The sequence below is a fragment of the Culex pipiens genome, chromosome 1, assembly GCF_016801865.2.
Source record: "Culex pipiens pallens isolate TS chromosome 1, TS_CPP_V2, whole genome shotgun sequence".
NCBI classification, from domain to species: Eukaryota; Metazoa; Arthropoda; class Insecta; order Diptera; family Culicidae; genus Culex; species Culex pipiens.
Genome location: NC_068937.1, coordinates 15428329 through 15443666, shown reverse-complemented (window position 1 = coordinate 15443666; position 15338 = coordinate 15428329). Strand labels below are relative to the sequence as shown.

The window sequence follows — 15338 nt, the reverse complement described above, 5'->3', positions numbered from 1 at the left end:
ATTCCCGTGTCGCGTAGTAAAACTAGCACAAACGAGGATTGACATGGTTTTGCGAGTTCTCACACGTTCCTTAAGGGTGCGCTCACGTGCCGCAACATGTGTCCGAGAACAAATTGGTCATTTCGCGAAGCACATGTCACGATTCGTGCTGTGACGTCACGGCGATTGAGTTGTCATCTGGGAATCCTCCGGTTGAGTTACGACTCGTGACTTGTCCATTTTAAGGGAGGGGGGGTTAGGAGTCTGCAAGTCTCGCAGAATCTCGCGCGAATGCAAAAGTTTTGCCCAAACACGCGACTTTGCCGTTTGGAGTAAATAACTGCTGAGCACAACTCGCTGAAATTCCTTTCCATTGCATAGCTAATCGAAGCGGGAACGTTTTTCACGTGGCGCAAAAGTTAGTGACTCCGAAGTACAACCACCACCAACAAACCACTTTGTTTTGTTTGATCAATGAAGGTGCGCTGCTGGCGTTGTTATTTCTATTTTTTACGAGCTCTCCGGGTTTGAAAGCATAAATCACATGCCAGCGGAAAGAAGGCACCGCGTAACCTGAATAACAATAATAATCGTTCACCTGTCGTTCCTGGAACTGAAAACAGGAAGAAGAGGGAACTTGGCCAGGAAGTCAGGATTTATGGGGTTCGTTTTATTTTATTTATTTATTTTTTGACTTTGTGGTTTCGTGTGACCTGGTGATCTCGAGATTTTGAGGATACATTCAGCCAACCAGCAAAAAAAAATATAATTCACTTGTAAGACAATGACGAGTGGAAAACCCAGACAAAGCCCAATGACCTAGCAATTGGACCGCAATGACCTATGTCATTCTCAAATAGGTCATTGGATTTTTTTGCTAATTTTGTCTGAAATAAATTCAAATAAACAGACTTTTTCATCAATTTGACTACATTTTTTTTATTAAAATCAAAATACCGTTAGTCACTCCCTGGCAGGTGTTCGCACCTGTTCAAAAAAACACACAAAGGAGTACCAACAACCCTTTTCTATCGCATCAAAACACCCCTTTTTCAGGGTTTGTCCACTTCAATATCCCCTCGAGGGCATAGCCAGCGAAAGCGAAACCAACACGCAAAGAATTCGAAACATTTTATCACCGCACATCAGACTGCGACTATTTCTTCCGAGAGGGCGACTGAGAAATGCGAATGAAACTGGAACTGGAAAAACTAAATAAATAAAAAAAACGAAAACAGACTAAACTATGCCACACAGTCACAACTTTTTTGCACCATCATTCAGTGGAACCAACTCCAGGAAATAAAACAAAGCGATTGTTCATTAAACCCGTCCGGGCCCAGCAAAACTCGTTCCACACATCGGACATCGAGATGGAAAGTGTTTAAAATTGTTTACATACTTTCGATCTCGGCGCGGACAACGCGTCACTGGGTTGAGCTGGGTTGCGACCCATCCCCTTAAGGCGACGACGAATTTTAATAACTTTCCTTGGCAAGTTGTCGTACCCTTAGTTGTCTACTTGTCTTCAGTGTTGAGATTGTAGAAGAGTAAACTATCCTTCATTTGAGTTGATATTGGCTTCTGCACTGGATTCTACTTCAAGGTTGCCAAAATTCAGCTTTGCAAAATGTTTGAAACATTTGTGCAACAACTTTTTTTGACGGGATATAACCTTGAAACTAATTTGTAACATCTTTTTGAATCAAATTGTTGCTTAAAAACTTTACAGATTTAAAAACAGCGTTGTATCTCATTTGCAACATCTTGTAACCCATTTGCAACATCTTGCAACACATTTGTAAGAACTGCTTTTAGCGGGATTACACTTCGTGACGTATTTGAAACATCGTTTACAAATACAACGCTCATTAAAATTGTTCAAATTCGGTTGTTACTTTTTAACTTATTTGTAACATCTTGCAACTTAAGTTCAACAACCGGTTACAGCGGGATAACAGCTTGTGACAGATTTGAAACATCTTTTACAAATGCAAATTTACGTTGGAACTTTTTCAGTTTCGGTAACTCATTTGCAACATCTTGCAACATAAATGTATCAATATAGCAACTGTGTAACTTCTGTTCAACTTCCTCTGAGTCACACTGTGTCAACAAAAATGTTGCAAAAAGTAGTTTTTGATAATTTTGATGCAAATTGCACTTTTCAACAATAAATTTTGAGTGTTTCAAATAAAACCAACTTGTAACCTTTGTACAACATTTCCAAAAACCTATTTCCTGCATTTCTCTGGGAATCAAACAAAAAACTCATTCTTTTTTTAGCCGCCATGCGGCCCCATATGGCGCCCTATACCACCACCGACTAGCTGCCAGCAGTCGAGAGACATGAGCTTCTAATTAAAAATTTCACAACCAAAATGGCTGTTATTATAATCATTGTTTTAGTGCCGTTTGCTGGAAACATACATCTTCGGGCAGAGCTCTAGTTTTTTTGACTCCGTCAACGAGTGTGTGTATTTTTTTTTTCGCTCGACGAAGCAAATATTTGCCTCTCTGTTCAAAATTAAAGAGCTTTTCCTTCTACTTCTGACTCTCAGAAAAAAAAGTATGATTAGACAACAAAACAATTGTGCGAGCACCGACCTGACGGGTTTGCATCAGGTTGCGCGAGAGACAAAATAATGCATTTTTGCTTTTTAACGACTCGATGACAACAAGAAAGGGTGAAAGTTTTTTCGAGGTTTTCGAAACAACACAACAACAACAACAACATGAATGCAAACACAAACGTCGTTGCCGACAGAGTCGGCGGAAATGCTATAGATAGCTTGGAGCCCAATGATTTTGAAACAATACAATAGAAAAGTGGGAGAAGCAAACACAGACACCGACAAAACACACACACACACGCAGACACCAAAATAATACAGCAGTGAATGAAGGATAAATACCTCAACTAGCTCATCATCATCATCATCTTGGCAAAAGGAACATACCTGGAAAGAGGAAATTAAAAATTTTGATGTTAGGAAAATGATTAAAAAATGTTATTTTAAACTAAGCCCCAGTAAGTGTCAAAAACGCCAAACATAATTTTAATTTTACTTTTTAAACAGAAAGCCTTTTAACTCATACAAATTTTACAGCTTTTAATAATTTCGTCAATTTTGTAAATTTTGTAAATTTTGTAAATTTTGTAAATTTTGTAAATTATGTAAATTTTGTAAATTTTGTAAATTTTGTAAATTTTGTAAATTTTGTAAATTTTGTAAATTTTGACAATTTTGACAATTTTGACAATTTGACAATTTTGCCAATTTTGTCAATTTTGTCAATTTTGTCAATTTTGTCAATTTTGTCAATTTTGTCAATTTTGTCAATTTTGTCAATTTTGTCAATTTTGTCAATTTTGACAATTTTGACAATTTTGTCAATTTTGTCAATTTTGTCAATTTTGTCAATTTTGTCAATTTTGTCAATTTTGTCAATTTTGTCAATTTTGTCAATTTTGTCAATTTTGGCAATTTTGTCAATTTTGTCAATTTTGTCAATTTTGTCAATTTTGTTAATTTTGTCAATTTTGTCATTTTTTTCACTTTTTTCAATTTAGTCAATTTTGTAAGTTTTGGTAATTTTGTCAATTTTGTCAATTTAGTCAATTTTGCCAATTTGGTCAATTTTATAAATTTTGTCAATTTTGTAAATTTTGTAAATTTTGTAAATTTTGTAAATTTTGTCAATTTTGTCAATTTTGTCAATTTTGTCAATTTTGTCAATTTTGTCAATTTTGTCAATTTTGTCAATTTTGTCAATTTTGTCAATTTTGTCAATTTTGTCAATTTTGTCAATTTTGTCAATTTTGTCAATTTTGTCAATTTTGTCAATTTTGTCAATTTTGTCAATTTTGTCAATTTTGTCAATTTTAACAATTTTGTCAATTTTGTCAATTTTGTCAATTTTGTCATTTTTTTCACTTTTTTCAATTTAGTCAATTTTGTAAGTTTTGGTAATTTTGTCAATTTTGTCAATTTTGTCAATTTTGTCAATTTTGTCAATTTTGTCAATTTTGTCAATTTTGTCAATTTTGACAATTTTGTCAATTTTGTCAATTTTGTCAATTTTGTCAATTTTGTTAATTTTGTCAATTTTGTCATTTTTTTCACTTTTTTCAATTTAGTCAATTTTGTAAGTTTTGGTAATTTTGTCAATTTTGTCAATTTTGTCAATTTTGTAAATTTTGTAAATTTTGTAAATTTTGTAAATTTTGTAAATTTTGTAAATTTTGTAAATTTTGTCAATTTTTTCAATTTTGTCAATTTTGTCAATTTTGTCAATTTTGTCAATTTTGTCAATTTTGTCAATTTTGTCAATTTTGTCAATTTTGTCAATTTTGTCAATTTTGTCAATTTTGTCAATTTTGTCAGTTTTGTCAATTTTGTCAATTTTGTCAATTTTGTCAATTTTGTCAATTTTGTCAATTTTGTCAATTTTGTCAATTTTGTAAATTTTGTAAATTTTGTAAATTTTGTAAATTTTGTAAATTTTGTAAATTTTGTCAATTTTGTCAATTTTGTCAATTTTGTCAATTTTGTCAATTTTGTAAATTTTGTAAATTTTGTCAATTTTTTCAATTTTGTCAATTTTGTCAATTTTGTCAATTTTGTCAATTTTGTAAATTTTGTAAATTTTGTAAATTTTGTAAATTTTGTAAATTTTGTAAATTTTGTCAATTTTGTCAATTTTGTAAATTTTGTAAATTTTTTCAATTTTGTCAATTTTGTCAATTTTGTCAATTTTGTCAATTTTGTCAATTTTGTCAATTTTGTCAATTTTGTCAATTTTGTCACTTTGTCAATTTTGTCAATTTTGTCAATTTTGTCAATTTTGTCAATTTTGTCAATTTTGTCAATTTTGTCAATTTTGTCAATTTTGTCAATTTTGACAATTTTGTCAATTTTGTCAATTTTGTCAATTTTGTCAATTTTGTCAATTTTGTCAATTTTGTCAATTTTGTCAATTTTGTCAATTTTGTCAATTTTGTCAATTTTGTCAATTTTGTCAATTTTGTCAATTTTGTCAATTTTGTCAATTTTGTCAATTTTGTCAATTTTGTCATTTTTTTCACTTTTTTCAATTTAGTCAATTTTGTCAATTTTGTCAATTTTGTCAATTTTGTCAATTTTGTTAATTTTGTCAATTTTGTCATTTTTTTCACTTTTTTCAATTTAGTCAATTTTGTAAGTTTTGGTAATTTTGTCAATTTTGTCAATTTTGCCAATTTGGTCAATTTTATAAATTTTGTCAATTTTGTAAATTTTGTAAATTTTGTCAATTTTGTCAATTTTGTCAATTTTGTCAATTTTGTCAATTTTGTCAATTTTGTCAATTTTGTCAATTTTGTCAATTTTGTCAATTTTGCCAATTTGGTCAATTTTATAAATTTTGTCAATTTTGTAAATTTTGTAAATTTTGTAAATTTTGTCAATTTTGTCAATTTTGTAAATTTTGTCAATTTTGTCAATTTTGTCAATTTTGTCAATTTTGTCAATTTTGTCAATTTTGTCAATTTTGTCAATTTTGTCATTTTCGACAATTTTGTCAATTTGGTCAATTTGGTCAATTTGGTCAATTTGGTCAATTTTGTCAATTTTGTCAATTTTGTCAATTTTGTCAATTTTGTCAATTTTGTCAATTTTGTCAATTTTGTCAATTATGTCAATTTTGTCATTTTGGCAATTTTGTCAATTTTGACAATTTTGACAATTTTGTCAATTTTGTCAATTTTGTCAATTTTGTCAATTTTGTCAATTTTGTCAATTTTGTCAATTTTGTCAATTTTGTCAATTTTGTCAATTTTGTCAATTTTGTCAATTTTGTCAATTTTGTCAATTTTGTCAATTTTGTCAATTTTGTCAATTTTGTCAATTTTGTAAATTTTGTAAATTTTGTAAATTTTGTAAATTTTGTAAATTTTGTAAATTTTTTCAATTTTGTCAATTTTGTCAATTTTGTCAATTTTGTCAATTTTGTAAATTTTGTCAATTTTGTCAATTTTGTCAATTTTGTCAATTTTGTCAATTTTGTCAATTTTGTCAATTTTGTCAATTTTGTCAATTTTGTCAATTTTGTCAATTTTGTCAATTTTGTCAATTTTGTCAATTTTGTCAATTTTGTCAATTTTGTCAATTTTGTCAATTTTGTCAATTTTGTCAATTTTGTCAATTTTGTCAATTTTGTCAATTTTGTCAATTTTGTCAATTTTGTCAATTTTGTCAATTTTGTCAATTTTGTCAATTTTGTCAATTTTGACAATTTTGTCAATTTTGTCAATTTTGTCAATTTTGTCAATTTTGTCAATTTTGTCAATTTTGTCAATTTTGTCAATTTTGTCAATTTTGTCAATTTTGTCAATTTTGTCAATTTTGTCAATTTTGTCAATTTTGTCAATTTTGTAAATTTTGTCAATTTTGTCAATTTTGTCAATTTTGTCAATTTTGTCAATTTTGTCAATTTTGTCAATTTTGTCAATTATGTAAATTTTGTCAATTTTGTCAATTTTGTCAATTTTGTCAATTTTGTCAATTTTGTCAATTTTGTCAATTTTGTCAATTTTGTCAATTTTGTCAATTTTGTCAATTTTGTCAATTTTGTCAATTTTGTCAATTTTGTCAATTTTGTCAATTTTGTCAATTTTGTCAATTTTGTCAATTTTGTCAATTTTTAGTTTTTAGTTTTTAGTTTTTAGTTTTTAGTTTTTAGTTTTTAGTTTTTAGTTTTTAGTTTTTAGTTTTTAGTTTTTAGTTTTTAGTTTTTAGTTTTTAGTTTTTAGTTTTTAGTTTTTAGTTTTTAGTTTTTAGTTTTTAGTTTTTAGTTTTTAGTTTTTAGTTTTTAGTTTTTAGTTTTTAGTTTTTAGTTTTTAGTTTTTAGTTTTTATTTTTTAGTTTTTAGTTCTTAGTTTTTAGTTTTTAGTTTTTAGTTTGTTTTTTGATTCGCACGATGAATAAATTCCCAGAATTCTTTTTTTGCCCATTTGTCTCATTCCCAGCCGATTTGCTCAGCAAGTAAATTCATTTTATCACTTCCCCACCAAACGAATATCAATTAATCTCACTTTGCAAGCCAACGTTGACGTTGCAAAATTTCAAAACAATCCACTCACTCTTCACAGCAGGCTTTTTTTGATTTCTATTATTAGAGCTGGCTCGCCATTCGTCACCCGATTTCGTCAGCGAGTCCGATAATTACATTACTTGGGGGTATTTTTTTGTTTTGTTTTGTTGCACTGTAAGTTTGTTTTGACTGAATTTGGCTACATCGCGGTAAGCTTGGTAGGTAATAAATGTATATTTTTTTGGATTTATTTCAATCCAGAGTTGAAGGACGACAAAAAATTAACTTTTCGTGGGACGCAAAATCCGGAAACTCCAAATTTGTGCACCCACTGCTCTTAGTACTACCATCATCATCATGCCCATAACTTTGACCCAGCCATAAAACGGCCCAGTTCGCGTTCAAATTATGGCTTTATAGCATCATCGTTTCGCGCGAATCTCTCCTCTCGGTACGCTACACTTTCGAACCCATTTTTCAAACCCAAACTCATTTGACAGGCTGCGCGTAGGTTGTTTTCCAACAAAGTTGGCAACACTGGCCACCGCCGTCGTGCCATAAATCAATAATAAATCAAACCTTGCATGAGTTATTACCCCTTCTCTGTGCGGGATTGGCGGGAAGATCTTTGAGATCGCTCGATTTTTTTCGCTCGCTTATGATTGAAACAATTTTTCAATTACGTCCAATTTGGTGCGATTTGGAAACTGTTCCAGAAAGTGTGTTTTCCGGTTAATTCGTTTATTGTGGCACTATTAAAAGTAAAGCGATCTTGATTTTTTTTTGTTTCTTGAAGAAGCGTCATTTTCGACCAGTTCCGGGTGTTTATCTAATTGAAAAATCAAGGAAAAACACGTCATTTGACGAGAGACTTTAAAGTTTAGACAATTTCACTACCCCCGGAACTAACGAACGCAACATTTATAATACACTCTTCATCATCATCATTATTTGCGGGTTTCGTGTGCTGTGTGTGGTGTGGTGCAATTAGTGCAACACTTCTGTCTTTAGTCTCGGACTAAGGTTGATGTTTTTGCCAACATTGTAAGAGAGTAAAAACTTTCGCCATGATGGTAGTTATGACAGTTATGCAAGTTTGAGCTGTTACAATATAAAATGCGACATGATTTTTTTTTGTTTAAGGAGATTTTTGAAAAAAAGCATGTTTAAACATGAATCGTTAAAAACATCACCCAACGACGTGCCACCCGAGCATCGATGCTATGGAGTATGCTTTTAAAGTTTATTTTCCTCAACTGACGATGTGCCACCCAATTTTCAATGTCATTGAGTAGACTTTTTGTTTTTCATTCAACGACGTGCCTTCCGAGGGGCGATGCTGTGAAGTAGGCTCGGAAATCGAACCAATTGTCAATTTTTCAGAAAAACTTCAAACTTTACATCAAATCTCAACAAAGTAACTCGCCCTAGTCAACACTTCAAGCTTCATTCACCGACAGCCGCATCGAATCCGTCAATCGCTTTCAATTAACATCCGAGCGATGATTCACCGCCGCCACCATCTCAAAGCCCATCAAAAGCGAGTCCCCCCCTCTTAACGCTCCGTAACTGTAGATTAATTGTCCGCATTTACGAAAGAGCCGAAAGCAATTAAACTTCTTTGCGGCGACGACCACGATCATTACGGACGAAACTCTTTTATGGAACCTCGCGCGGTGACAATGAGTCAACAATGGCGACTTGCGGAGATATTGATTTCGAGGTCTTCAGCATAGCCAAAAAAAAACAAAAAAAGCCGTTGAACATCCCCGGGTCCGACTTCTTGGAAGGCTGCTCCCACCAAACCTACAGTCGGGACGACTGACTGACGGGACCGGTTGACCCATTTATCGATTTGCTGCGGGCCCTTCCCCGTTTTGGGGCGAGGCTTTCTTTTTCGTTTTTTGGGGGACGTTTGTGTACAACTGGGTTAAGCGATTGCTTGCAGCCGGTTTCTTCCTGGTCAACACGTAAATGTCGCGTTGCGAGGCTGGGGTTCAAAAGAAGAACGGGTTATCAAACTCGCGGTAGATTGATGGCGAGTGGAGTTATCGTTATCATCGAAAGGGGAGAAGCGTCGGTTGAAGCCACTTTTGATTTAGATAGGGGGGACATCCATTAGAGTTTTACTGGCTTTAGGTTAGTTGGTTTTATCTGACTCGTTGGGGTACTCAAGATTGTCGGACATGTGAGCAGGATAGATCTTTGATTGTGCAATACTTTAGATATACTTCTCATTCTTTGGATATCTTAGTAATACAATACATACCAACTTCAAAAGTTTACGCAGGACTTTTAGGATTTTAGCAAGATATGGCTTCTTTGAAGTCTTTTTCAGGTATACGACAAACTCTTCGCATTCGTAATGTATCAATTGAACTATTACGATTCCTAAGGTATACTGTTAATGTTTTACCTCGGACTAATATGATTCCTAAGAATTAGTACTGTTACAATTCTTAAAATTCAGTACAAATCATAATTTTAAGGATTCCCAAGACAATTATTGAAGTATTTGTAGTACTATACGAACTGGTACAGTATTAGTAGTACTCCTGGGATACCTAAGTTATACCTCGGACTATTAGGATTCCTAAGTTAAACCTCGAACTCCAAGGATTTCTTGGACGGCAGACTCCTTCTAAGGTTCTAACGATACCAAAGGTTTCGAACTCTTAGAGTATTAGTTGAAATATTAGCATTCATAAGTTATACCTCGGACTACAAGGATTCTTAGGTTATAGTTCGGACTATAAGGATTCCCAAGTGATATCTCGAACTCAATTCTGATATTAGATTCTAACAATTTTAGAGCATGAACTCATACAGTATAAGTAGGAATATTAGGATTCCTAAGTTATACCTCGGACTTTAAGGATTCCCAAGTTATATCTCGAACTCCTAGGATTTCTAGACGTCTAAATCTTGCAATTCTCTCCTAAGGATTCCAGAGATATTAGATTCTAACAATTTGAGAGCATGAACTCATACAGTATAAGTAGGAATCTTAGGATTCCTAAGTTAAACCTCGGTCCTAAGTTATAACTCATACAGTATAAGTAGGAATATTAGGATTCCTAGGTTATACTTCGGACTATAAGGATTCCCAAGTTATATCTCGAGCTCTTAGGATTCCTAGACGTCAGAATCTTACAATTCTGTCCTAAGGATTCCAGAAATATTAGATTCTAACAATTTGAGAGCATGAACTCATACAGTATAAGTAGGAATATTAGGATTCCTAAGTTTACCTCGGACTTTAAGAATTCCCAAGTTATATCTCGAACTCCTAGGATTTCTAGACGTCTAAATCTTACAATTCTGTCCTAAGGATTCCAGAGATATTAGATTCTAACAATTTGAGAACATGAACTCAAACAGTATAAGTAGGGATATTAGGATTCCTAAGTTATACCTCGGTCCTAAGTTATAACTCATACAGTATAAGTAGGAATATTAGGATTCCTAGTTTATACCTCGGACTATAAGGATTCCCAAGTTATATCTCGAGCTCTTAGGATTCCTAGACGTCAGAATCTTACAATTCTGTCCTAAGGATTCCAGAGATATTAGATTCTAACAATTTGAGAGCATGAACTCATACAGTATAAGTAGGAATATTAGGATTCCTAAGTTATACCTCGGACTTTAAGGATTCCCAAGTTATATCTCGACTCCTAGGATTTCTAGACGTCTGAATCATACAATTCTGTGCTAAGGATTCCAAAGACATTAGGTTCTAACATTTTTAGTGCAGAAACCCATACAGTTTAACTTGAAAATAATATTAGATTTCCTAAGTTATACTTCGGACACCTGTGATTCCTAGACATCAGAATCTTACAATTCTGTACTAAGAATTAATTGAAATTTAGCAATTTTAGAGCATGAACCCGTATAGTATTAGTTGGATTATAAGTCGGATTCAAAGAATTCCTGTACTAAGGTTACTAAAGACTTTTTAATTTTAGAGTATTAACCAAAACATTAGGATTCCTAAGTTATACCTCGGACTATTAGGACGTTTTCCAAAATGTCTTCAAATTTACCCTAGGTACACCAACTACATCTCCAGTGACCCAAAAACCTTCAAAAATTCCCATCGCCGCCCCAAACTAGGTCAATCGACGCCATCAACTCGGCGTAATCGCCGATTCCCAGGAAAGTTTTAATACCCGGAACCCGGGCTTCGACATTCATCATAGACCAGCGCGCGCGCTTGTCCAGGGTCACTATTAACTTTTTCGAAAGCCTGCAGTGTACCAACGTTACACTAATCATTCCGAGGCGGTCTTAATTATAGCAATAAAGACAAATTTAAATACCCCCACATGGCGGCTTTAGTTACAGGTCGCACCGATGTTCTCGACGGCGCTGTTGGTTGTTGATTCATTATGTCTTTTGTACTCCGCAGTCTACATCGGGATGATGATGCAAACCCGCCCTGCTATTATGACAGGTCAGGCCCGAACTTATGACTGAGTCCGCGAGCTCCCACCAAACATAAACATAAGTTATGCCACACTCTCACTATGCTCTGTGTCGCGGAGTCGAGTTGAGTCGAGGAGGTTGGCAAGAAGTGGTCGTGTACGCCGTCTTGTAGTAAGTCTCTTGTGGTTACACTTTCCCTTTTTTTATTGTGTGCTTCGCGCCACTTTAGTCCGAGTCGGCTTGCCCCTACTTGTGTTCTGCGGCTGTGACGACCGCGGTGACTTCGCAGCAGTTGTTGCTGTTACCGTTGTTGTGAAACAAGACATAACTGGAAATTGACTTCAGAAACGGTGGAGTCAATTGAAAATTGTCCCTTTTAACGATGCACAAATGAGACATCTCGGTCCATAGAAAAGAGTTCTCTTTCGGAATAATGCAATTACCGCCGGTCGGCGGTTTCCTATTAGTCTAGCGCGATTTATTGCCGAATTCACGTGAGTGTCTCTCTGGATTGGAAATGCATGTGTGCAGCCCTCACCTCATCCATTGTGGCGACCCACCGACCAAACCAGACCAGACGTGGCAGGCAAAATTGCCTGCCATTTATCTCGCGTAACACCACCAGAGTCGGGTTTATTCCGTGGAAGTGGGCTCCAGACAGGAGCAATTTGTCATTTTTCCCTGATTTTCCGCGAGATGAAGTGCGGCTGGCGCCGCTAATGACCACCCCGAGCGACCCCAGAGTTGGAAATTTAAAATCAATATTATTTGAACAAATTAAACTACAGACACTGTTAGAACACTGTCTATATATTTAAGAACTAAATTAAATTTAAAAAAATTGTAAAAAATATAAAAATGGTATAAAGCAGTAATCTGGCATCACTGTCATGAGACATTGATATTTTAACGAAATTCAGGGAACTTTTCAACAAGAGGGGTTGTAAATTTTGGAAAAATATGACTTTAATTTAAAATAACATTAAGGCATACAATATGAAGATCTGGCAGCACTGTCAAGAGATATTGAGGCTTGAGTGGAAATTCTAGAACGATAAACAATTCTTTTAAATTTGTTATCTTGCTGTATTTTTTGGATTGCCCATTTTTTTCAATTTGATGATTTTAAAATTTGTTTGAAATTCACTTAGATTGACATTTTTGTGTTTTTGAATTCATTGAATTTTGAACTAGTTTGTTTTTTTTTAATTTCTTCAGTTTTTACAGTTCCTAAACTTTTTAAAATTCTTGTATTTCTTAAATTTGTTGAATTTCTTAAATCCACCGGCTGAAAAATTCTTTGACAAAAAAAAAACCAAAAAAGGCCAAATTTTTTAGAAAATCTGAAATTTTATGCATTTAAAAAAAATCCAAAATTTGATGAATTTCTTTTTTTTTATTTCATAAATTTCTTGATTTTCTAAAATTTGCATTTTTTAAGAATTTCCTAAATTTCAAACATTTCTAATTTTTTTTGAATATTTTAAATTTCTTGAACTTTCTCAACTTTTTGAATTTTTTAAATATCTATATTCATGAGAATCTTGAATTTCTGGAACTTCTTGAATTTTTTAATTTCTGGAATTTCTTAATGAACTTCTTGATTTTTTTTTTTATTTTATTTTTTTTTTTAATTTTTGAATTTTTAGATTTTTTTTGAATTTTATGATTTTTTCTAATTATTCAGATTTTTTTTATAAATGATTTAGATATTATTTGATTTCTTGATTTCTAGAATTTCTTAAATTTCTTGAATTTCTTGAATTTTTTGAATTTCTTAAATTTCTTGAATTTCTTAAATTTCTTAAATTTCTCCAAATTCTTGAAATTCTTAAATTTCTTGAATTTCTAAAAATTCTTAAATTTCTTGAATTTCTTCATGAATTTTTTAAATTTCTTAAATTTCTTAAATTTCTTGAATTTCTTGAATTTTTTGAATTTCTTGAATTTCTTGAATTTCTTGAATTTCTTAAATTTCTTGAATTTCTTGAATTTCTTGAATTTCTTGAGCTTCTTGATTTTTTTGAATTTCTTGAATTTCTTGAATTTCTTGAATTTCTTGAATTTCTTGAATTTCTTGAATTGCTTGGATTTTTTGAATTACTGGAAATTCTTGAAATTATTGAATTTCTTGGATTGCTTGAATTTCTTGAATTTAATGAACTTCTTGAATTTCTTAAATTTCTTAAATTTCTTGATTTTTTTGAATTTCTTGAATTTCTTGAATTTCTTGAATTTCTTGAATTTCTTGAATTTTTTGAATTTCTTGAATTTCTTGAATTTCTGGAATTTCTTAAATTTCTTGAATTTCTTGAATTTCTTGAATTTCTTGAATTTCTTGAATTTCTTGAATTTCTTAAATTTCTTGAATTTCTTGAATTTCTTGAATTTCTTGAATTTCTTGAATTTCTTGAATTTCTTGAATTTCTTGAACTTCTTGAATTTCTTGGATTTTTTGAATTTCTTGGATTTTTTTTAATTATTGAAAATTCTTGAAATTATTGAAATTCTTAAATTTCTTAATTTTTTAAATTTTTTGTTTTTTTAATTTCCTAATTTTTAGAAATTTTATTTTTTTAAATTTCTTGATTTTGTTTTTAATTGTTGGAGTTTTTTTTAAAAGGAACAATAAATCAAATTTCCAGTTTTTGCTTTATGGGTGTTTTTGAAACCGCCTTGAGTCAGGGTTATTAAAAAACGCCCAAAAAGCAAAAATTGAAAATTTAGTTTATTCCTTTTAAAACTCCAGATTTGTTGATTTTCCTGAATTTTCTATATTTCTTGAATTTCTTAAGTTTGTTTATTTATTTGAACTTGTTTTTCTTGTATTCTTAAAATTTCTTAAATATCATCAATTTCTAAATCTTCTTGAATTTATTTTTTCTATTTCTGGCCTTTTCTGGACATTAATAAACGGATAATTATTATGAAGACATGTCAAAAAATATCATAAATGTTGATGAGTTGGTGACAGCACATATAAAAAAACATTTTCATTTGAAAAAGAGCATTTCAAGATCACATGCAAACTAGCATGAAAAAGACTTCGCAAATTTGTGCACACATTTGTTTTTTTTTTTGCTTCAAGAAGTTTTGAATTTTGATGATCTGGCAGCACTGTCACTTAGGTAAAGCTTGGAAACTTTTCAGTAAACAGCATTTAAAATTCATAATGAAACTAACATTTAAAAAACCACTTTTCTGTAAGACCTTCCAGAGAAGTCATCAAGTTTGAGAATCTGGCAACACTGTCAGTATATATTGATTCTTAAGTGAAATTTTAGGAATTTTTTAATTCCAAATTTGCAATGATTTTTGAACCAATTTTAAATGCCTTAAAGAGCAGTTTTAAATTTTGATGATCTGGCAGCACCGTCATGAGATATTGATACTTAATTTTGCATCTCTAAAGTTTGGGGTCGCAAAGTGTTGTCTTCACCGCTGCACGGTGTCCGCCATGATTGAAACCAATTAGCCAAACCGGGGAAGCTGCTGCCGCTGCTTCCAACGATTGTTAGAGGTGTGAATTCTGGTTGACCTGCTGCAAGTCTCTCGGAACTCATCTCACCAACGAGTCTGAAACAGCCGGCGAAACTTTACCAACGAAAAAAAAAATGAGGTGCAGTAAATCATGCTCGCTGCATTTTTCGTCTCCCCCTCTTTTTTGAGGTTGTGAGGAAAAATTATGTTACAACATTAAAAATCCATCTCCTACCAGAAACAGAAGCAGCAAAGAAAGTCTCAGTTTTGAAGAAATGGATGGGATTTGGGTCTGTTCGTTATTATGGTAATTTCCTAACGATTTTCGACTAACTTAAGGTGAAGGCAGTCATAATTTCATATGTCTACACAGT

At 32.3% G+C, this 15338-nt stretch overlaps 1 protein-coding gene across 4 annotated transcripts in view; it reads right to left on the bottom strand.

Moving 5' to 3' along the window:
- The window catches only part of LOC120417696 (protein bunched, class 2/F/G isoform), a 199920-nt gene that overhangs the window by 105284 nt on the left and 79298 nt on the right, over positions 1 to 15338 (bottom strand). For 2 of the 4 annotated variants that reach the window (XM_039579837.2, XM_039579839.2), the window contains exon 2: positions 2895 to 2939. The exons of the other annotated variants lie outside the window; for them this stretch is intronic. In XM_039579837.2, coding sequence (XP_039435771.1) covers positions 2895 to 2939 — 45 coding nt within the window. The remainder of the gene's footprint in view (positions 1 to 2894; positions 2940 to 15338) is intronic. 4 annotated transcript variants of the gene reach the window in all.